This window comes from Eurosta solidaginis, chromosome 4 (genome assembly GCF_040869045.1).
Source record: "Eurosta solidaginis isolate ZX-2024a chromosome 4, ASM4086904v1, whole genome shotgun sequence".
Taxonomy (NCBI): Eukaryota; Metazoa; Arthropoda; class Insecta; order Diptera; family Tephritidae; genus Eurosta; species Eurosta solidaginis.
Window position 1 is genome coordinate 218772082 of NC_090322.1, and position 23689 is coordinate 218795770.

Consider the following 23689-nt stretch of genomic DNA (forward strand, 5'->3'; position numbering starts at 1 on the left):
CGGGCTTTGAACCGAACCATTAACCGAATCGATTTTTTTAAATTCATAAACTGAACCAAAAACTGATTACGTCAACACTGCAGAAACACTTGGCGTAATTTTTAATGATACTCTTACCTGGAATGACAATTTTTTAGTGCTTTTGGAAAAGCGCACGGTATGCATCGGGCGTAATGGGGAACTCAATACTTCCTCCCAATTTCTATGCGTCTTCTTCTGGAGCTAGAGTAATCCTAAACTCCCATTTAAACAACTTTTTGAAAATCAGAACACTCGTTCTCATTTATAAAATCATATACACAAAGGAACTAAAATATCTGTATGAGAGGCTCCAGTTTCTCGCCATCCATTTTGTTTGTTCATACTAAATATAAAACTCCTACTTTCGAACGCCAGTTTTTTGTTAATTTAATACATCTTTAGAACTTCCTCCGTATGCAAATTAAGCCGAGATTATGGCGTCACTCATAGCTTAGATGTCAGCAAAAATAATAGACACCCGACTAAATAGCGCACTCAAATCAAGTGCCTTACATCAACTTCTGTTCATAGTTGAATGGAATTTCAATCTCCTGGCTCTATATTAAGTCACACCCATAACAGGACACTCCAACAAATTTAAAATTTTTGAGGCAATGCACCAAAATAAATGAAGCTAGTGAAACTCTTACCTATCCAGAATCAACCCCGACATACAAAACATATGTCCTGCTTGTAGCGTGTCCCCACATGATACCAACCATCTCTTCAAGTGTATTGTGGAACCAACGCCTCTAAAACCCAACTCATTATGGTGCACCCCTATTGAAACAGCAAGTTTCCTTGGACTCCCGTTAGAGGATATTGATGACAATTTATGATCGGTTACACCTATTGGATGGGGCGAAGCACTGCTACAACAACAACAAGCTAGTGAAATCAACAAATTAGGTTTGTTTTTCTTGGATTAATATACATTTAGTAAAATTGATTCAACCGAGTTTTTTTTCTGACGAAAACATTTGTTTAGTTATTTCAACAGATGAAAAAGTGCTGGTCTCAAGTTAAAAATATTCTGTATAAATGACAGATTCTCAATCAATATAATTGATTTTTTTCAATTAAACGCACTGATTCCATTAGTCATTTCAACAGGGAATATTTTGCAAGTGCATCAGCTAATTTTAAAGAGAAACTTACTCTCACAGCGCTCTTTACTTTGTTCTTATGACTATCGTGCTTCAAAAATTTCTGTCATATCAACAACATTCACTGTTATTCTATTTGTGGAAATCTGTTCTTTTAACAGTTTTCATTTGTAATATAAGGGTGTCATTAATAATTGTTAGTTTACAGAACAGAGCTAGACATCCAATGTAGTCTGGTGGTAACGTGCTATGCCTGCCACACCGAAAATCCTGTGTTCTATGCCTGAAAAAAGAAACATCAATATCTTTAGAAAAAGATTTTTGCTTGTATATTTTCTACCAGAGCTGTGGTTTATATTTAATGAACTTTTTTTTAGTTGATTTGACTGTTTAGACACTTAATTTAGAATCAACAATTTCGAAGTTGCTTCAACAGTTATTTGCGATGGATAAATGTGGACAGAAATACGAATTACGCCATAAGTCAATTTATTTTACTAGTTTTTTTCTTTCAGTTTACTATAAATATATAGATCTTATTATATAAATTTATTGATAATTATTAATATCTATAACAATGTTACTATCATGGCAATAAGTATTTTATAAAACTTCTGACTATAATCAAAACTCTATAACGATTATGAACAACCCATTGAAATAAGATTATTTATAGCTTGATAAGTATTACTGTGAAATCAATGACGAACTTTCTTAGAAGCCACACCCTTAAAAAGGAAATAACACAAGTAAGAAAGGCTAAGTTCGGATGTAACCGAACATTACATACCAAGCTGAGAGCTTTGGAGACAAAATAAGGGGAAATCACCATGTAGCAAAATGAACCTAGGGTAACCCTGGAATATGTTTGTATGACATGGGTATCAAATGGAAGGTATTAACGAGTATAGTGCTATAGGTGGACCCCTTTTCGAGGGGAGACTCTGGAAACTGTTTGTACGATATATGTATCTAATTAAAGGTATTAATGAAGTGGCCTTTAGTTGTATATGTGGAGACGCTTTCAACCAAAATGTGGACCAGGGGGACCCAAACCATTATCTGTCGGGTACCGCTAATTTATTTATATATGTAATACCACGAACAGTATTCCTGCCATGGTCCCAAGGGCTTTTGATTTCGCCTTGCAGAACTTTTTCATTTTCTTCTACTTAATATGGTAGGTGTCACACCCATTGACTAAGTTTTTCGTAAAGTTATATTTTGCGTAAAAAAACCAATCCAATCACCATGTTTCATCCCTTTTCGTATTTGGTATAGAATTATGGCATTTTTTTCATTTTTCGTAATTTTCCATATCGACAAAATGTGCGTGGTCATAGTCGGATTTCGCCCATTTTTAATACCAAGATAAAGGGAGTTCAGATAATTACGTGAACTGAGTTTAGTAAAGATATATCGATTTTTGCTCAAGTTATCGTGTTAACGGCCGAGTGGAAGGACAGAAGGTCGACTGTGTATAAAAACTGGGCGTGGCTTCAACCGATTTCGCCCGTTATCAAAGAAAACAGTTATCGTCATAGAAGCTATGCCCTTACCATATTTCACAAGGACTTATGGCATTAAAAGTATTCTAGACAAATTAAATGAAAAGGGGCGGAGCCACGCCCATTTTGAAATTTTCTTTTATTTTTTTATTTTGTTGCATCATATCAGTACTGGAGTTGAATGTTGACATAATTTACGTATATACTATAAAGATATTAAATTTTTTGTTAAAATTTGACTTTAAAAAAATTTTTTTTTAAAAGTTGGCGTGTTCGTCATCCGATTTTGCTAATTTTTATTTAGCACACATATAGGAATAGAAGTAACGTTCCTGCCAAATTTCATCATGATATCTTCAATGACTGCCAAATTACAGCTTGCTAAACTTTTAAATTATCTTCTTTTAAAAGTGGGATGTGCCACGCCCATTGTCCAATATTTTACAAATTTTCTTTTCTGCGTCATAATTTTCATCGCTTCATCCGTCATTGGTAATGGATTATCGCACTTTTTCGGTTTTTAGAAATTTTCGATATCGAAAAAGTAGGCGTGGTTGTAGTCCGATTTCGTTCATTTTAAATGACGATCTGAAATAAGTGCTCAGGAACCTACATACCAAATTTCATCAAGGTATCTCAAAATTTACTCAATTTATCGTGTTTACGGACGGACGGACGGACATGGCTAAATGAATTTCTATTTTCGCCCAGATCATTTTGATATATAGAAGTCTATATCTATCTCGATTAGTTTATGCCGTTACGAATTACCGTTATGCGAACAAAATTAATATACTCTGTGAGCTCTGTTCAGCTGAGTATAAACATATTTGCAAAAGCTATGTACATATGTGACACAGCTGCATCTCGGTGTATATTTAAAAATGTAGATATGTGAGTATATAATTGAAAATCCTTACATCTCTTATTTTTTTTTTTAAATCTATAAGTAACATATATACATAGTTACAAAACTATATATACTACATACTAACGTTTCCAATCTCGCAATCACGATCACAAGAGCTTGCCATAATTGACACTTTTCAATGTTCTGAAGTCTCGGTATTTGTGCTGCGAGATGCCAAGTTCTCTGCTTCACATTTTCAAAACAATTTTTCAAAAGAACCAGGCCCCGTATTACGTGTTACGATCCGTGATCGAAACTAATTATACGTTTCATGAAAATGAAATGGTATATTAATTTTGTCAATAATCTCAAAATTGTAAGTCTTTAAAGGAAAAGAGATAGACCCAGCGATAAGTATAACGAAATGATCAGGATGAAGGACTGAGTCGATTTAGCCATATCCATCTGTCAGTTTGTATGCAAACTAGTCCCTTAATTTTTGAGATATCATGATAAAATTTGGTGAGCGGCTATATTTTGGTGTCCGATTAGATGTCGAAATCGGCCGGATCAGACCACTAGCATATATCCCCCATATAACCGATTGTTCAGAAAACGAGAATTTTTGTCATATCTTCCTCAATTTATCAGATTGACATTTTAAACTTCACTATGTGCTTTCGTATATTGTCCTAATTTTTGTTTGAAAAAATGGGTGAGATCGGTCGTATATATAGCATATATCCCCCACAACCGATTGTTCATATAAAAAGCTTTTCGTAATTAATTACTGCCCCATTTTAACAGCTAGAGGCTTCAAATTTCACCGAATGCTTACGTATAGGGCAGTGATTTTTGTCTGAACAAATTTTGGAGATCGATGGTATATATAGTATATATCCCATTCAACCGATTGTTCAGATAAGAAACTTTTCGCAATTTCTACACAATTTTAACAGCTAGAAGCTTCAAATTTCATCAAATACTTACGCTTACGTCATATATTGTTGAAACAAGTGATTCATGGTCATAGTTTTTTCATGCAGACCAAAAAAACCTCAAACTTTGCATCCGCATACAAACTACCTATACACTCAGAAAAAAACTTCTCACGATTGAAGAAAAATGGATCGCTATGTAAGTGGATGATTTCAAATTCCAATTTCAGATCAACTGTAAAAATCGCTTCAAAATTGGCTGTACCATATGTTTTAATGAGAAACTAAAAACCTATTTGTACCTTAATATGACAAGTTTAACAAAGAAAAAACAAAATCTAATTTTAGCCTGTGACGGGTGGGTTCCATTGGAAGCACATAATATGTGAATAAATTTCAACTGACCGCTTAACTGTAAATATATAGGTTAGCTTAATAAAATAGGATTTGAATGACTGCTTTACGTTTTTCATACCTTAAAAGGCAATCCAATTAATACCAGTTTTTTGTCCGCGGTGTCTTTTTTGACGGAATGACCCATAAGTATTTTGATTGCATTTACCCATTTATAACAACACGAAACAACTTCGTTGTTATATTATTGTGTTAACAGTGATTTGCTCCATTCAATAGGTGGAATCACACACAAATTGTCATCAAAGTCCTTCAACGGCAGTCCAAGAAAACTAGCAGTTTAGTAGAGGTGTAGGTTTCTCTTTTCAATTTAAAAGATGGTTAGCGTCAAGTGGGGACACATGGCGTGCAGGAAATACATTACGTATATCGGTGTGATACTGGACAAGTAAGAGTGTAACCTGTTGCAGAATCTAGAACAAAGTTGGGTCAGAGTATCTGCTTTCTTCTTCTGCAAGGCTTGGTTAGTGTATATTGATAACGCGGTTGATCGGACGTAAAATAGCAAAAGTGTTTTACAGTTTTGTGTGTATTAGGCTTAGGGCCGTCTTATGACTATATGGATTAAACGGCTGCGTAGACAAATGCCGGATCTCATCATATTGCTTGCGAAGGGCTAAATCAATTAGTTTTTTGCTGTCATGATTTGTAACAATTCAGCAAAAAGTGTCCCTTCAGCATTTCATTATGCTCATTTATGTTATGTTTAGCTCTTTTGCCTCACTATGCAGATGATGCATTTTGGCAGACCTGCAGACTTTCCTAGTGTGTAAGTGACTTGAGGTTTTTTTGTGACTTTGTATTTTATATAAAGTTTCTGAGGCATGTGTCGTGAAGTTAAGAGTGTTATTAAACGTTACTTCTAAGATCTTTGTGTGAGTTACAGTCGGTACCGTAACGCCATCGACGTGAATATTTTCGTCACCTATTCCTTCCACGTCGTAAACAGAGTGGGGATATGAAGCTATTTACTTTAAAAACTAGTTGCTCAATTGCCGTGGCAGATTGAGTCAAAATCTTTTGTTACGTCTAGTGCCACAAGCAACGTCCTATGGTGGGGCTTTGGCTGCTTCAGTTTGTAATGTTTGGATGTTTATGGCGGTATTTCAATAAGAATTATTGCTACCAATTTTTCCGGTTGACTTAAAATGTTGGGGCCTACCGAAAAAAGTCGTGGACGCAACCAAACAAATTTATTTTTTCGTGTATAACGCGCGATAATATTTATCAAACTATCTCACAAAATAAAAAGGATTTAGTTGGCCCATATGCGGGTAATACAACCGAAGTTCCTATTCTGATCAAGGGAATAACACGAATGTACAATAAATTGATGTGAGGTTTAAAAAATTATTAATATGAATCGGCCGGTCTTGAAGATCTCATATAGGCTGATTTTGTGCGAAGTGTTACCAGAGTTTCTTTGACGGCTAAGCAGAAGAACTCAAACCCCCCCTACACTCAGAGAAAAACGCCGTTCTAAAATCCAACACCAACGGACTCAATTCAAGTTCTTGAAAAACGAACAACCTGTTCTCAAAACAACAACCTTGTTCTTGAACTGACAGCCATTTTCTTAAAAAGAGAACGGCTGGTCTTAAAATATGAACAAATGCAACATTTGGCACAAGCTACCAAGCAGTTGTAGTGGTCCAGCGGCTACTATGTTGCGGTTGCGATCGTGTGGCGCGAGTTCGATCACCGTCAAACTCTGAAGTTTTTTAAAACAATTTTTTTATATTCTATTTTTTTAACTCTTATTTTTCGTTCAGTTCCATTCACATAAAAAAATAAAAATAAATGTAAGGCGCGATAACCTCCGAAGAGATCTAAGGCCGAGCTTCTCTTCCAATTTGCGTCGTGCTCCTCTTGATTTTCCCTACAAATTGGCCGGACGGGACCTACATGTTTTATGCCTACTCCCAACGGCATCTACAAGGCAGATGAGTTTTCAATGAGAGCTTTTCATGGCAGAAATACAATCGGAGTGCTTGCCAAACACTGCCGAGGGGCGACCCCGCTTAGACAAATTTTCTTCTAATTGAAAAACCTTATTTCTAAAATTTTGATATTGCTTGCCCGTGGTGTGAACCCATGGGATACGGTGTGGTAGGAGGACCACGCTACCATCACACCACGGTGGCCGCCATTCCATTCACATATGCACAGGTAATTCTCAAACTTGTTATGAAATGTTTTAAATATATATTCAGATTGCATCATCAAATAAAAAGAATTTCTCAATAAGAGAAATATACGAAAAAATGCATATTATGTGTTTTTTCTAATCTTTTGGAATTTTTATAGTAGTTTTTTTGTTATTAATATTTTTTATTAATGACAAAAAAATTATTTATTAATAAGAAAATAAAAAAATGGTACCTTCCCACTCCCACCAATGATAAAGTAAAAACCGTTCTTGAATTGAGACCGAAAACTGTTAAATCGACCACAAATCGTTCTCGAAGCGTGAGCACGAAAAATCTAGAGGTTTACGCCGATCACTTTATCGGCGGCGGCGTGGGCGGCGCGCCGGCATACGCCGGTGTTCTGACTTTAAAAAGCTTGATTTTTCTCTTTAAAAAAAAAACAATATTTAGGCAATGTTTTGGGTAAAAGTCTAGTTGAGGGGTCGACTGCTGATACGATACCAAAAATATCGAGAGAGGTGTCAAAAGACGCGTATTGACCTCGACAACAATAATCCGAAGGAAGAAAAGAAAAATGTTATCTCTGCTCGGAGATATTTGCAGTTGAAGTTGGCCATTTTCATGTGGTTGTTGTAATGGTGTGTACCCACAAAAAAAATTGTGAGCAGAAGAGTTTTGCGCGGATATAGTTTTGGTCTCCAAACCGGTGTTGGACTCACCCAGGGTAATTTTTTATAAGAAGGTGTTCTGCGCAGAAATACTATGGATCCCACCGCCGGTTTCGGAGGAACCCGCGCGTAATTTTTCGGGTTTTCGTTAATATCTATTGAACGAGTTAAAATTTGTATTTTCCGCCTTCGGATTATTAACACTGATGTCAAGACGCGTCGTTTGACACCTTTCTCGATATTTTTGGTAGCGTATTAGCAGTCGACCCCTCAACTAAACTTTTACCAGGTTTTGTTTGTATGTATTTAAGAAATTCAACGTTTTAGCCATTTCGGAAAGATCCGAGGTTTTTGCCTCAAAATCTCACAGATAGGTTAAAAATTTTCGGGAGTAGCTCCTTGCGAAGGGATTGTGCCTCGTTGACTTCCTTCAGAGAGGCTTCCAACCTAACCCCGGTCTTTAGAATTGGTACTGCTGCGTTTGCTGAAAAGAAATAGAGATACATAAAATGGTCACAATTTTGTCTGTATAGCTCGTGCAAAGCGTAGTTTCACCTGGGGTTAACTCCAACAATCGTTGCGAACATAATTTCTTTAAATCATGTGCGAACAGTAGCAATCCCAACCACCAGTCGCTACCACGCCTCCTAACCCTTATACCCTATGACAGCACAGAAGCTATAGGACTGTGACTTCGAACTCATACTTTTGTCGACGTCACTTTCCTAGAAGCTCTAGGTGTAGCTCCGAAGACTTTCTAACGGATGTTTTTGTCGCGCTATGCTGCCGAGCTACACCAGAGAAACACCTTGAAACGTTAGGGAGTAAGTATTCGGCCAAGGATGCCGCCCTCGAATAAGCTATCTAAGTGGATGTCATTGCGTAACTCATGGGTGAAAATCGTATAATCCTCGGCACTTCTGCAGAATTAAAATTTTACAAGGACCCTGGATAAAATTTTTAAAATGTAGACCAAAGTTTGCAGACGTTTGTGTTCACAACATTGATTTCGATTTCAATAGTCTTCGTTAAATCAAAACGATATTTTAGAATGAAAGTCAACCGATTTTAAGTTGAAAGATGTTAACTCTTGTTTTCCGGCCTTACGATATAAGAGCTCATTATGGATGACCGCGTAGCTTCAGTTTTAAGACTATTTGGACTGTCCACTACGTTAGGGTAGTAGGACACACGGTCATTAGTTCGACTGTCTTGGGAAAGCTGTTGCTTCACCACTTTGAGTGTTCTTGCGAAGGACAAAGCCTCACCTGGTAAATATATGTGCCTACGTATTCATACCCACGTATTCACACATAAAAGGAGCCGTAACGTGTAGGTGATATTTAAACTTGGTTGAGAGGCTATAATCAATGCCGCCAACAATGTGAAACCGGGAGATTTGGGTGTTGAAGGATGAAGTGTGAAAATCAAAATTAACATTTCAGACGCTATTGTATAGTTTCGCATATAAACAAAAGATGTTTGAATGTAAGCCTAAGTGATTTTTCATAACCTTCTCATACGTACATATGTTCTCAACTTAAGTATGAGGTAAGAATCATTTCAAAGTAGTGTTTATGCCCCTAGAACATACTAAAGGATTTTGCATCACTGATTTCCCTTATTCTTTCAGCCAATAGTAATATAAAATTCTTTAAAAAATTTATTATATAACTTTTCTTTTAGTGTTTTGTTTTAATAACTTGGTGAATTGGGTGATGCAAAGTGCGTGTTAAGCTGACATCGAAAGCGCCTGTTTTTTTAAATAACTTAGAACCGTTAGAAAGAGTTAAATTTCGCACATTGTTTCTTATATCTGGCAGTGATGCGCATCCGTTGATACCACTTTCGACCATATACGACCAATTTTCGACATGAACAATAAATGGCCCAAACAGTCTTAAACGAGTAAAAAATATAGTAACGCGCCGGACGCCGCCGCCGCCGCACTGATATTTTTGACATTCGGCGGCGTCGTGCGAAAAATGACCGAAATCGGCGGCGGCGTTTATCGGCGGCGGCGTTTATCGGCGGCGTATATCTCTAATACATATGCACATCATACTTGATCAGTGCTCTCCCTCTAGAGTTGATAGCTTCGTACTTCGTATACTCCTCACTTATTCACTGACAATAAAAGCTTAGCGATTTGTGGTCCAAAGTTCAAACGCCGAGTGAGGTTAAAATAATAAAAGGTATGTGCGTAAATTGAATAATACTGACGTTAAAGATAGTCTTGCAGTCTTGTTGTCCAATTGCATTTATTGTTACGGCTAAGCCATGCAGTGGCTTAAATTAGATTATATGGATGCAAATGAGTTATATTTATATCGTTATGAATAGAAGATAATTTTAGAATAATTGAATAAAAAAGATTTAGCCCGAGCTTCTCTTTCCAATTTGAATCCTCTTTATTGGTCATGCAAATGTGGGTTCCATGTTTTATGCAGACTACGAACGGCTGCTGCAAGGCAGATGAATTTTCTCTGAGATGATTTTCAAGGCAGGAACACACTTGGAGTAGTTTTTTCCATACCATTGCTGAGGGGCAACACCGCTTTTTTTTTTTTTTAATTAAAAAAAAATGTGTTTTAATTTTTGATCTTGCTTTGCTTGGAACTTGACTTGCCGTGGCCGCCCAATAATTGGATAATTACCTACAACTATTCCTTTCGCCAGATGGCATAAACAAACGAATTTGTTGCCGCTAGGATTGGTTGATAAATGAATTAAAGTATTTTGGATATGAACTACGCGCTAGTCAACGTACATTTTTGGGTGCTAAAAGCTGGGTCGGCCCCCATACTAAATAGTGAAGTTACGAAAAAGCTCCCAAATTTTAGAAAAATATTTTTTTTTATTTTTATAAATTTTTTGTTTGTCTTTTATCCTTCCAAATGTGGCAACATCAATATACCTGAGTGAAAGAATTCTAAGCGGGGTCGCCCCTCGAAAGTGGGTTGGCAACTACATCGAGTATATTTCTTCATTATAAAGCTTCTGATGGAAAATATAATCCCGCCAATTTGTAAAAAAAATATAAAGAAATTAGTTTGCGTTCAAGCAGACAGACGTGTGAAGTTTTAAGCTTTTAGCTGTTGAAATGGGCCAGAACAATGACTGTGTGAGATGTATACTGTAACGATTTTAGGGTATTTCTGCTTATTTCCAACCTTCTGCAAATGTTCGAATCGCTAAATTGTCGAATAAATAACTCCAATATTCAGTAATGCAAAATGGTCTTTATTAGACTACTTTAAGATACTCCACAATAACACTTATACTTCAGAACTAATTGCGTGTTTAAATCAAACTGATTACTGATTAGTCAGCTTGTGCTGCTTTTATACTCTGCTCAAATGTCTAGACGTTTCTTGTTCTAGAATCCTCTACCTGGTCACCAGCCATATGCTCGTGTATTAGTAGTGTGTAACCATATGCGTGTGTATATGTGAGTACTACTCGGCTGATGATGACATGCGTTTGTGAGTATCCCTCTGCTGCTTGTATGTATGTGTGTACATGATGATTAATGTGTTTATGTAGCTCGCTTTAAGGTTTTTGTTGTTGTACTTTTATTTAGTGATGTGAATATTCGTCACAATACTATATAAAGGACCGACCTATACATTTTTTTTCAGACAACAATGATTGCCCTTTGCATAAGCTTTTGGTGAAATTTGAAGCTTCTAGCTGTTAAAATCGTGTAGAAATTGCGAAAAGTTTATTTGAGCAATCGGTTGTGGTGGATATATACTATATATACGACCGATCTCTTCGATTTGGTGAAATTTGAAGCTTCTAGCTGTTAAAATCGGGGAGGAATTACAAAAAGTTTGTTATCTGAACAATCGGTTGTATGGGATATACATATATTATACTAGCAGACCCGGCAGACGTTGTTCTGCCCTAAATTTGGTCTATCTGCATACATTTTAATAAGCTTTTTTCGTCTAACTCTGCCCTCTACACTTTTTCCTAATCTTTGTATTCACTCCTCCCTCCGTCTTTTTCGCTTCATCTATCTCCATCTTCGTCTCATTCTATCTCTTTCTCATCTCCTTCTCTCTTTTCTCGTCTCTCAATTTTTTCTCATTCTTCTTCATCTCTTATTGCCAGTCCCAGAGGGTGATATATATTTTGTTCCAGTTCCATTCCGAGTATCAGTCTCAGTCCCAGTCCTAGTCCTAATCCTAGTCCCGGTCCGTCTCTGGTCTCCTTCCCGGAAAAAAGCATCGTAAATACTAATATAGGCAAATTTATATACCAAATTTCAGGCAAATCGAATAGGACATATGTACGTAAATAGGTATGTGGGTGTTATTAATTCATGTCTTTATTTCGGCTTCGCATGCATATTTATCAGTTTTGCCAGGTGATGCGATTAAATCGAATATCACAATGAAAATTACTTTAAAACTCTCAGCAACAGCTTTCATTTGATATGCATTATACACACACATTCTAGGGGTATCCGGGTCCATGTTTTGGCCTATATCTCGATATCTTAGTCATCCAGCGGTGTAAAACTTACTCTGTACTAAAGCAAACATCAACAGCTTCAATTTGATACCCATAATGTAAAAACACATTCTAGTGTTACCCTGAACCACGTTTTGGCCTATATCTCGCGTTGGCCACCGCGTGAATTATACGCAACTTATGTGAAAGTTTGAGCAAAATCGACCAGATAGTTTTTGATTCTATAAGCCTCACACAAACGGGCATTCATTTTTATATATATATATATAGATATACCACCGATCTATACAAATTTTTCAGATAATAATGAATGCCCTATGCGTAAGCATTTGGTAAAACTTGAAGCCTCTAGCTGTTAGAAACGGGCAGAAATTACGAAAAGCTGCCGAGCGATGCGCCCTGTTAAGCTATCCTTCGGCATGTGCCTGTTCACCGCTTTTGTGGCCTCATGCAGCCCCCACTCCGATGCTATCTTTCTGCAATTTAGCATGTAGCCGATTCATCTGTTTAGGGCTGGATGAACTTCAATGAACTTACGCCCCCCATGATCGCCTATTTAGAGATATTGTTGCAAGTCCCGGCAATATCTAAGAAGACTCCTAGGGAGTACGATATCGGTATCAGCCACCAAGCCCCGTTAGTTTAAGTGTTATCTGATGGCTCTTCTGCATCATCTATTGATAGGGGGGATGTGCTTCGACGAGCATTTCTACGGACTCATCACCATTACATGACCATTTTCCCTAGCCTCTCCTCAACCGTGCGTTTCTTTGGAGTACTCAAACCTCCGCACAAAAAAAATTTCCATGAGGTTCTTCGCCCTGTGGATTCCGTGCTCAACAAATCCCTGGAGACTTCGCTTTCCGCGCCCTAATCGTTAAAACTTTATTCAAACCATAAATAGACATGGTCTATTAGATGAAATTCGGTTTAACAGTGTTGACCTCTGGAAAGCCGTTTTGCCTGCTTGAGGGTTAAAATAATTCATCAAGTTTTATTTAATGTTTTTTTAAAAATATGCACTTTAATGCCAATTTATTTATGCAATTATGAATTATTTTTGTTTTTAAGTATTTGTATATATATATGTGTTTTTATAAATTTAAAACTATTCATAAAGCAAACATTTTAAATAATCTATTTAACATTGGATAAAATTTTGCAGTTTTATTTTAAATTTAAACTTAAAATTTTTATTTATTTTATCGCTTATATACATATTTTATTTCATTACTAATATTTATATAGTTTTCTTTTTGTAATTAAAATATATAGTTTGTGTAACGAAGAATAACTTGGATTACGTTTAAAATTACTAAAACGAACATAATCTTTTGCAATTTAAAAAATAGTGTTTTTCAAAAATATATTAACATTTTTTTTTCATTTGATGTTTGTAAAACAAAAAAGTGGGTAAAATTAAAAGTGGAATCATAAAAAGTGACATAATTATACAATAGAAGTTACATATTGACTAAGAAACTATCACTAGATATACTATTAGGGATGGGCAATTCTTACAATTCTATAAATGTGTGTATGTGAAAGTCGTTTCACAAATGATAGCGTTGCCGATGATAATGAATGATGTTTACATTAAGGAGGTTGTTTGCTGTGTTTTTTTTTGTTTTTTTATTTTTTGTTTTCTTATTTTTTGTTTTTTTTCTTATTTTTCTCTTTACAATTTTCGTTAGAGTAAAACAGCGCCAACTGCATTTCTTGTTTACATTTACATATATTGTTTTAGTTTGTATACATAGTTTTTTTTTTGCCTTTTTGTTTAGCGCAAATTTAAGAGCTTGCGTAATTCGTTGGTTTTTGTTATTTTGGTTTTTTGTCAAATCTTTCAAAACTGCAGATTTGCTTAAAAGCAGATGTCTTTTACTGCTGATAATATTTACTAAATAGTCTAGCAAAAAGCAACATAAAAAAATTAAAAATATATGTTTTTTTTTTGCCAAATTTTGAACTTTTGTATGTAATATTTAAAATTCGTTATTTCCGGTATATATTTTTTGCTGTTTTTAAATAAACGCAAGAAAACAAAAAACTTAAACAAGAAAAAATAAGTTTAGTAACAATATATATTTAATTTTAGATTATATAATAATTAAATTAATTATATTTTTTACATATTGCTAAAAAAAGCAACGAATGTACAAAAATGTTTAACAATTTTTTGCCTATAATTTTTATTGCTATTGTTTTTTGCGGTAAAAGTGCTCTGGATCACAACTTGGGAGGGCTGCCTGCGGCCTTCCACAAATTCAACTTTTGCTCTTTGTAGTTTGTTACACATTTGTACGCACACAGCATTCTCTCATCATACTTTGTATCCTGTTTTTGTGTTTCTAAATGTATATATACCCCTATGTATGTAGTTATATGACAGCTGTCAAGTATATAGGTACATACGCTTACTGATATATATTTACATAGTCTGTTTTGTAGTTATTTTAGGTAGGATTAGGGGACACTGGTAGCTTGCGCTGTTTATTTGTTCATAAAATGTGAAACAACTTTAAAACGGGGTTTTACTTCTTCCACATTTACGTTTACTTCGCCTTTACGTTATCCTCGCGACACGCTACCGCCGCCACAAGCGCTGCGCCACGTCCAGAACCATCCTCAGACAACATTAGATCAAAGCTTATACCGGGTTTAACTAATTCTGTGATTTTTTCCACCATTAATGTGTGGAATTTTGGATGGAAACGATATACACTACCATCAACGCCAACTGTCACTTGCTTTTCGTCCATTTTATTTATCAATGTGGCAACACCGCAGGATACCAAATGCGCTGCACGTTTCGATACACATTCGCAAACATAACGTACGTTGGCGCAATCTTCATCAGTCGCATCATTCAAACCCAATTCATCCAAAACCATATGACAATTTGTGAAATCATCAGGCTCATCAGCTTCGATTTCTGATACATATTTAGTAAAGAATTGTCCACGTGTCATAAGCACATCAGAATCTTGCCCCTTAAAGAGTATGCCCTGCTTAACCAGTTTTACTATAACTAAGCGCACCAATTCACCCATATACATACCAGAGATCATTTTCTCAAATATTTGTTTACCGGGATTTATAGAGTGTTTGTCGATCTCATCATCGAATTCTGTACGCAGGAACTCTAACATGCCATTATTGCCCAATGCACCCCATTCGGTATTAATAAGCATATGTGATTTGCCATTCGTAGCACCATCAAATAACTCACATTCCTCGACACGTTCTACATAGCAAGCATTCGAGCCGGTACCAACAATTAAACCAATTTTACAATTATGATTTTTCCAAGCGCATGACATTAGCGTGCCTGTTGTATCATTTAAAATAGCACAAATGTCAATTTGTACATCACCACGACGCGCTATAGCATCCTTCAGTAATTGCACCACATCCTCACCAACAACACCCGAACAATTGAAACCTTTCGTCCATGTAGACAAATGTCCGCGAGTCAAACCCAATTGTTGTAATGGGAATGAGAAGGTGAAGCCTAAGGGTAAACGTTCCTTAAACACACAATGTTCAGACATAAAACTGGCCAAACATTCAGCAATATGATCGAATAGCTGTACACCGGAACCAATCATGATGTGTTGTGGTATAGCATAAATGCGTGATTCCATTTGAAAATCATGCTCCTCTTTCAAATGTATAAGCAATACACGAAAATTTGTACCACCAAGATCAAGTGCCAAAAATTTGCCACGTTCATTACCATTTGGTAAATCTTGTACATATGTAATCCAACATTTAACATCTGCCTTACGATGTGTATCATTACATAGGCCACGTTTAATTTCATGTAATATACGATAATTTAATTCGCGTATTTGTTCATCGGTTAATATTAATTGTTGACATAATTCGTTAACCATTTTGTATTTTTGTGCGTTCGTAGCGTCAGCGTATGGTCCTAATGAGATTTGTGGCTGTGTTGCTGCTAGTTGATCCTGCATTTGAAATTGTTGTTCGATTTGCGCAGTGGATGTGAAGGATTTATTATTATATGTGAAATTGTTGGTTAAACTGCTGCTACCAACTATTGCATTATTGCCGCCGATACCGCCAACGATACGTACGTTATCTGTTTCGTCTGTAGACTGAATGCTAACGCTACGATTACCGCCAACGCCAACACGACCAATACATTTGCATGCCACACAATGTTCGTTGTTTTGACTGTTGCTCAGACTACTACTATCGCAATCGTCGTCGTTGTTGCAACCACCCATTTGTTGTTGTTGTATTTGGCTGTAACACGAAAGCTTAGCACCGTTAAAAATGCATTCACTGCCGCGACAGCAGACATTTACAACTGCTGCGCTGCCTTTACTGCTATTAATAGACATGCTCTTCAATGCACCATTCAAATTGTTCTCCATCCCTCTGTTGGCGCTTTTGAGCGTAGCTATGTAAGTATATAAGTGTATCTAGTTTTTTTGCACTTAATGTAGATTTAGATTTTGTTCACTTTTATTTTTGTATATTAGCTTCCGCTATTTAAGAGTTCAATGGTGCCGCGCAATAGATAGATATTTACGTGTTACGTCTGTTCTCTCGCACTTTTTTGGTGACTTTGCGCACAAAAAATGTCAATTTTTGCGCTGTATGTATGTACATATGTATATTATATACCAGTTTGTGGGTGTGTATATTATCTACATTATCCGCTAAATATAGTACATATAAACGTCAATGCTACGCCCACAAGAATTTCGCACAAGTTGATTTATTAGTAGTTCAAACACCCTTCCTCTACTAAGCTCTGCTGCAAAAATATTTTAGAGCTTTCTGTTTTCGTAGATTTTTAATTTAATTCTTGCTTTCTTACATACACTTGCATGCATGAATTCTATTTGCTATTGTTGTATTTATAATTGTTGTAGCTTTTTATATTCTTCTATGTATATTGTGGCTTTCGTTTTGTACAAAATATAATTTTATATTAAATTCGCAAAAACAGTTTTCTTAACACAACCAAAAAAAAATGCACGAATCACACAAAAGTTCAGTTTCGTCGTCTCTTTTTTATTTTCTTACAAATGCACTTTATTTTTTAAATGTAACAACAACAATAATTGTTGTGCTAATTATTGCCGTTAGTGTTGTCGGTTTTCAACTGCAAGTAAATACTTTTTGTACTGAATATTTTATGTTTGCAGCTACGACTTATATAGTTGTAGCTGACTTAGTAAGTATTCTTGTTTTTCGATTTTCAATTGTGCCTCTGCTTTTATAATAGTATACGTTATTTCATTATTAATATTGTGTATAAATTTTTTATAATTCTCCCGCTCAACCAACCGTCGTATTGAAACGTTCACCTCTGAATCAATTCAGCTTTTTGGTTGAACAACCGTTTCAGTTTCGTTTTCACAGCTCACACACTTTGTTTGGTGCGGCGTCACCAGCTCCGTTGTTGTTGGATTTTGAAGGAACCTTGAAGGTCAAAATTGACAATTATTTAGTTTTATGTACAGAGCGGCGCGTGAGTATAAAGTCATAATAAAAGATGAGCGTACAAATAATGCCTGTGTACGTTTGTATTTGTATACAAGGGTTGCTATATAAATCGTAGACACTGGAAACCTCTTAAAATAAGCATGGCGCACAGTAGACTGGGTCGAAAAAAAAGTTGCTAATGTCCGCCCCTAAATTTGAAGATTATGTGGATAGGGTTTCGGAAAAATTTGTTTTTAATTTTTTTTGATCCTTCGAAATACAGCCGAAACGGTTTTTTCGTTGTAACTTGGTTATTTGACGTCCGATTTTTAAAATTGATATGTAATTATTTTAGCCTTGAGAAGCTTCACATTTCCGTTTAATGTCCTTTTAAGCTATGAAGTCTTTTCACATGATTAGGTCAGCTAACAAAATTTTACCCCCCCTAATGTATGTTTTTTTCTTTCCAAACGAAAGTACTTAAAAATTCAAAAAAATGTTGCTTTGAAACCATATTACTAAAATAATAAACGAAGACGTTATAGCACTTTCAATATTTATTGCAACTGTTATTTTACCTGATTATTATTATACTTAGACCTGAAACTCATGATATTTTTGGAGGAAAAATTGCAGGGTTTGCATTAAAAAGTTAATAAAGATATGCCAAATATCATGAATAGGGGAAGTCAAAGTAAATAAGTGAGTCAAACCAGGACATTAAACGGTAATGTGAAGTTTCTCAAAGCCAAAATAATGACATATCAATTTTAAAAATCGGACGTCAAATAACCAAGTTACAACGAAAAAACCGTTTCGGCTGTATTTCGAAGGATCAAAAAAAATTAAAAAAAATTTTTCCGAAACCCTCTCAAAATGATCTTCAAATTTAAGGGCGGACATTAGCAACTTTTTTTTTTGTATGGGGGCCAACCCAGTCTAGCGCACAGTGTGCGAAGCGGCCAAAAGTCAAAAAAGTTCATCGATAGATTTTTTTATAAAACTTTGACAAAACGATTTTTTTACTTTATTTCATATATTTTTTCTTTCTTTTAACTATATTTCATTTCATTTCATTTTATTAGTCTATGATTTCATTAATCTTACAGACTAGATTTACATTCATTCAACTTAAATGCTAATAAATTTATTTTATACATAATACGAGTAAAGTTTAGCGCTAAAGGACGCTCTCGGGAGTGCGAAGTCAAGCTCAAGGCTAAAAAAGACCCTGTTGTATTCATTGAGAGCCCTAGAGATAGGATCAAAATTGTGATAATTAGCTCCGATAACTTTCACGTGGAACGGATATTGGGCACGAAGGGTTCTGCTCGGGACATTGAAGCCAATTTGCGCTAGTAGTTCCGGGCAGGCCACCCAACCACCTATAAGATCATACACAAACAGCAGAGATTGAATATAACGTCTGGCCGCAAGCGACTTCATGTTTATGAGGGCACAGCGGGCGCGGTAAGAAGGTAATGGTTCTAAGAAATTAAACGGTTGGAGTGCGAATCGAGTGAAACTTTTCTGTACTCTTTCCAGTCTTTGAGAATGAGAGGAATAAATTGGGTTCCAAATTATGGAAGCATATTCCAGCTTTGAGAGAACTAAAGAACTATATAAAATTTTTCTGGTGTATGGATCTTTGAAACCTCGCCCATATCGCCGCATGAAAGCCAAATTGGAATAGGCTTTAGGTAGAATGGAGCTAATATGATTCACAAAAGTAAAACCAGAGTCAAACATTACTCCAAGATCAACGAATTCCCTAACGCTGGAGAGATTATCATCAGCAATTGAATACGCGGTATTAATCGTATTGAGGTTTCTCGAAAGCGTCATAAAGAAACATTTATTTATAGGTTCCTATATCATTTATAAAAAAAAGAAATAAAATTGGCCCGAGAATACTACGCTGAGGTACCCCAGATGTGGCAGTGAATGAATAAGACTTGGTATTCTCAATTTCGACGAACGAGGTTCTATTAGTGAGATAGGACCCAATCCAACGTAAAAAGGAAGAATGGAAACCCAATAGTTCAAGCTTGCCCAATAGTATGCTTTGGGTGACAGTATCAAATGCCTTCGCGAAGTCAGTATATACAACATCAACTTGATGTCCATTTTTGAACGACGAAATGCAAAAATTAGAAAATGAGGCTAGGTTCGTAACTGTGGAGCGACCACTGAGAAACCCGTGTTGACACTCATCTATGGAACCTTTTATTGCAAAGGATAGCTTCCCTTTTACCACTTTTTCAAAGAGCTTAGAGCAAGTGGGCAGTTTAGAGATGGGTCTGTAGTTAGTTACTATGTTTTTGTTGCCAGATTTAAAGATAGGAGAAATCGAGGCTATTTTCGACCTATCAACGAACTCACCTCTTGCTAGGGAAAGATTGAAAATGTAACTTAATGGGACGCAAAACGACGTGCTACATTTCTTTAGATTAAACGACGAAAGCCCGTCATTATCGCTCTTCATTGACGTTTCCAGAGCTAGGATGCCTTTAATAACGTCTTCCTCTGAGACTAACATCGATCCGAAGTCAACCATTTGTTCGACATCGGCGGAAAAATTATTAGCAGAGTTGCTAGTTACGAAGTTTGATTTAAAGAAATCTGCGAAAAGATTAACAGTATCCAATAAGCTCTCAGAAGCTATACCGCCGTAGGACATACAATTTGGAATATTGGAGCAACCTTTTTTAGATCGTATATATCTCCAGAACGCCTTAGGGTTTTCCTTCATCTCTACTTCATACCGAGAAATATATTGCTTGTATAAAAATTTGTCAAGTACATTAAAGCTTTTACTATAATAAATATATTTTTCTTTATGAGAAACATCCTTCGAAGCTTTATAGAGTTTAAGATGTTTATTTCTAAGATTCTTCAGCTTTTTTAGATTTTTCGTATACCACGGAAGTTTATGAATTCTCGCGGGATGTAAGGGTAGATTATCAGAGAAAATTTCTAGTATATTAAGAAGAAAGGCATCGTAACATTCCGCTTCGCTTTTAGAGGCGAAAATTGAATTCCAATTTAAAACCAAAATTTTTTCATTTAAAGCATTAAAATCGGCGGCACGAAAATCAAACTTTGCAGTGGAGATTATACCCGGGCCTGAAACAAAATTAAAAAATTCCAGAGTTAAGGAGAGTGGGACATGGTGCATATCGCACCTGCATATAGGGAAAGTGGCCTCCGAAACACTAAAAATCAAGTTTTCATCTACAAAGATAAGATCTAAAATATTATTAAGCTCATTGTAAAATGAATTAATTTGGGTTAAGTTAATACTGAAAAGACTATCTATAAAATTTATTTCGGGCGAGCTATTCACCCTTGTTGGTGTTAAGATATCATTATCAAGTAAATTTGACCATACAATTTTATTGAGGTTAAAATCACCCAAAATACAAAAATTACACTCTTCGTTATTCTTATAAAGATTCACAATATTGTTTATGCGAGCAGCATACAAAGAATCGGGGCTGGAAGGTGGAATGTAAGAAGTGCAAATGAATAATTTACCGAGAAGATGCATACACACAACTGGTCGAGGAGAGAATCATCATTTTCTAAATGGACTGAAAAAGAACGGAACATCCGATTCACCGCAATTAAAACGCCTCCACCTCTCAAGCAATTCGGGCTATATATCTATTTATTTTTTCAATTTATTTTTATTTTAGTTTATTTTATTTAATTTTATGTTGTATCTATTTTATTCTATATTATTTTAATTTTATTTTATATTACGATCGATACAAATATTGTTTATATCTAATACTTTTAGTTTGGCTGTAAAATAGGCGCAGAAAAATCAACTTACTTATTACTATAATGGATTAGGTTAAAAAAAGTCACAATAGCATAGTATATATAAAAAACGGGTGGGACAAAAATATACGCATTCCATTAGTGAAGTTATACTACTATATCACAAAAAGCCTGCAAATATATGAAAATAGTTTGTTTTACTTTTAAATAAATAAATTAAAAATAAATGTAAGGCGCGGTAACCTCCGAAGAGATCTAAGGCCGAGCTTCTCTTCCAATTTGCGTCGTGCTCCTCTTGATTTTTCCCTACAAATTGGCCGGACGGGACCTACATGTTTTATGCCGACTCCGAACGGCATCTGCAAGGCAGATGAGTTTTCACTGAGAGCTTTTCATGGCAGAAATACAATCGGAGCGCTTGCCAGACACTGCCGAGGGGCGACCCCGCTTAGAAAAATTTTCTTCTAATTGAAAAATCTTATTTCTAAAATTTTGATGTTGCTTTGCCCGGGAGTTGAACCCAGGGCATACGGTGTGATAGGCGGAGCACGCTACCATCACACCACGGTGGCCGCCGTTTTAGATAAACGAATATTTGGGAAATCAAATTTCGTAAAAATAACTACTTTTTCTTATATGATTTTATTTCTATAATCTAAACTATAAGTGTTACCGAGAGGAGGGGGCGGAGGGCGACACATTGTCACTGGTGGGACAATTGTATGCAATATGCAATCTTTGTTGAACCATTCTGATAAAACCAGCTGGGGATTTCAGGGTCTATTAGATGGGTTGAGACACTTAAAATTCAATTATTACTGTTATGTAAAAAAAAACTTATAATTTCTTAGTATATTTGAAAACTATAATAAGTTTTATAATTGTCACGGATGAGAGAAAAATACTGAAGCTCTGTATGTATACATATATTATAAAAACTCTCTAGGGGAGGCCGCCACTCAGCAGAGTGTATTTCTGCCATGAAAACGTCCTCATTGGGAATTCATCTGTCTTGCAGATGCCGTTCGGAGTCGGCGTAAAACATGTAGGTCCCGTCCCCACAATTTGTAGGAAAAATTAAAAAGGAGCACGACACAAATTAGAAGAGAGTCTCGGCCTGAAAACTCGTCGAACGTTATCGCACCTTGTATTTATTCATTTTTTTTTAAATAAGGTAGTTTTGGACCTTAAAATATGGTTCATGTCAAGAAACCATTTCATAGGCTAAATAAATTTGAGTTACAGAAAATTAAAAAAATTTTTACTTTTGAGGCTTTGACTTAGTTCGTAGACATCGCATTTTGTATAAAATTTCCGTGGCACGTTGTTAGTTGATATCTTTTTTAGGATTATAAAGCATATAAGAAATGGCTACTCACTTTTAACAACTATTTCTGCGTATTTCTCATGTATGAAACATTTTTCAATGTTGAATAAGAACCTCAAAGAAGCTCAAACTGAATTGTTGGATATATTAAAAATGACTTTCTATGTTGTATATATAAAAGAACGACTAAAAAATATGAAATAGCGATCTTTTTTTGATACATGTAATAATAAAAATATTCCTTCGTTCAACAAGGAGCGCCAGTCGCTTCTGCGCTGCCCAAACTGGCACCAATTGGTAACACCAAGGGGATTAAAATCGCTTTCAAGCTGGCCCTTCCAGCGTAGTAGCCGCCCCTCTTCATCTGCTCCATAGGCGGGTTCCGATAATAAGAATATAAGGCTTATATAATTTGATTTTTTGATCAGTTTCTATAAATAAAGAGGAGTTCGGTAGTGATGGTTTGACAGTTTTTCAAAACAAGCTAATTCAACCTAATTGGTATTGAATAAGCATTTAAAGATTGAATCCAATATTTTTAGGTTGATTGAAGGTTTTTACATTATTATCCACACTATCCAGTTTTATGAGAATATTATCTCCAATCCAAGGTTTACTTTTTCATGGAACCTCCATATAACAGAGTGCAAGTTTTAAGTATCTCAGATACTCCTTGTTGACATCGTTGATTTTTTCTGGGTCCCTATTACGTTTTACGATACGTGATGGAAGCTTATTTTTAAAATCACAATTGCTCTGAAAAGGGTGAATCGAATTTATGATATATGTGAACCAACGTCGACTAGTAGGTACTCGTTAGATCCATAACTTATTATAAAATTTAAAATAAGTTTGAGTTGCATAGTTATCGTGTTAATGAAAATGATTTTCAATCACTGACCATAAGACGTAATACGGGCCCTGGTTTCTATTTTCATCATTTATATTATTAACAAAGTGAAATTACTTCATC

General features: G+C 35.6%; 2 protein-coding genes across 3 annotated transcripts in view; one reads left to right on the top strand and one right to left on the bottom strand.

Moving 5' to 3' along the window:
• The window catches only part of Sas10 (UTP3 small subunit processome component Sas10), a 202693-nt gene that overhangs the window by 111966 nt on the left and 67038 nt on the right, over positions 1-23689 (top strand). The window contains exon 1 of one of the 2 annotated variants that reach the window (XM_067784797.1): positions 17507-17649. The exons of the other annotated variant lie outside the window; for it this stretch is intronic. The gene's annotated coding sequence lies outside the window, so the exon portion shown is untranslated. Of the gene's footprint in view, positions 1-17506; positions 17650-23689 lie in introns of those variants that run through there. 2 annotated transcript variants of the gene reach the window in all.
• Hex-A (Hexokinase A) lies at positions 13130-17494 on the bottom strand. The gene has a single exon (XM_067784795.1). It carries the CDS (start codon positions 16541-16543, stop codon positions 14693-14695), a length of 1851 nt encoding a protein of 616 aa, XP_067640896.1. The 5' UTR covers positions 16544-17494; the 3' UTR covers positions 13130-14692.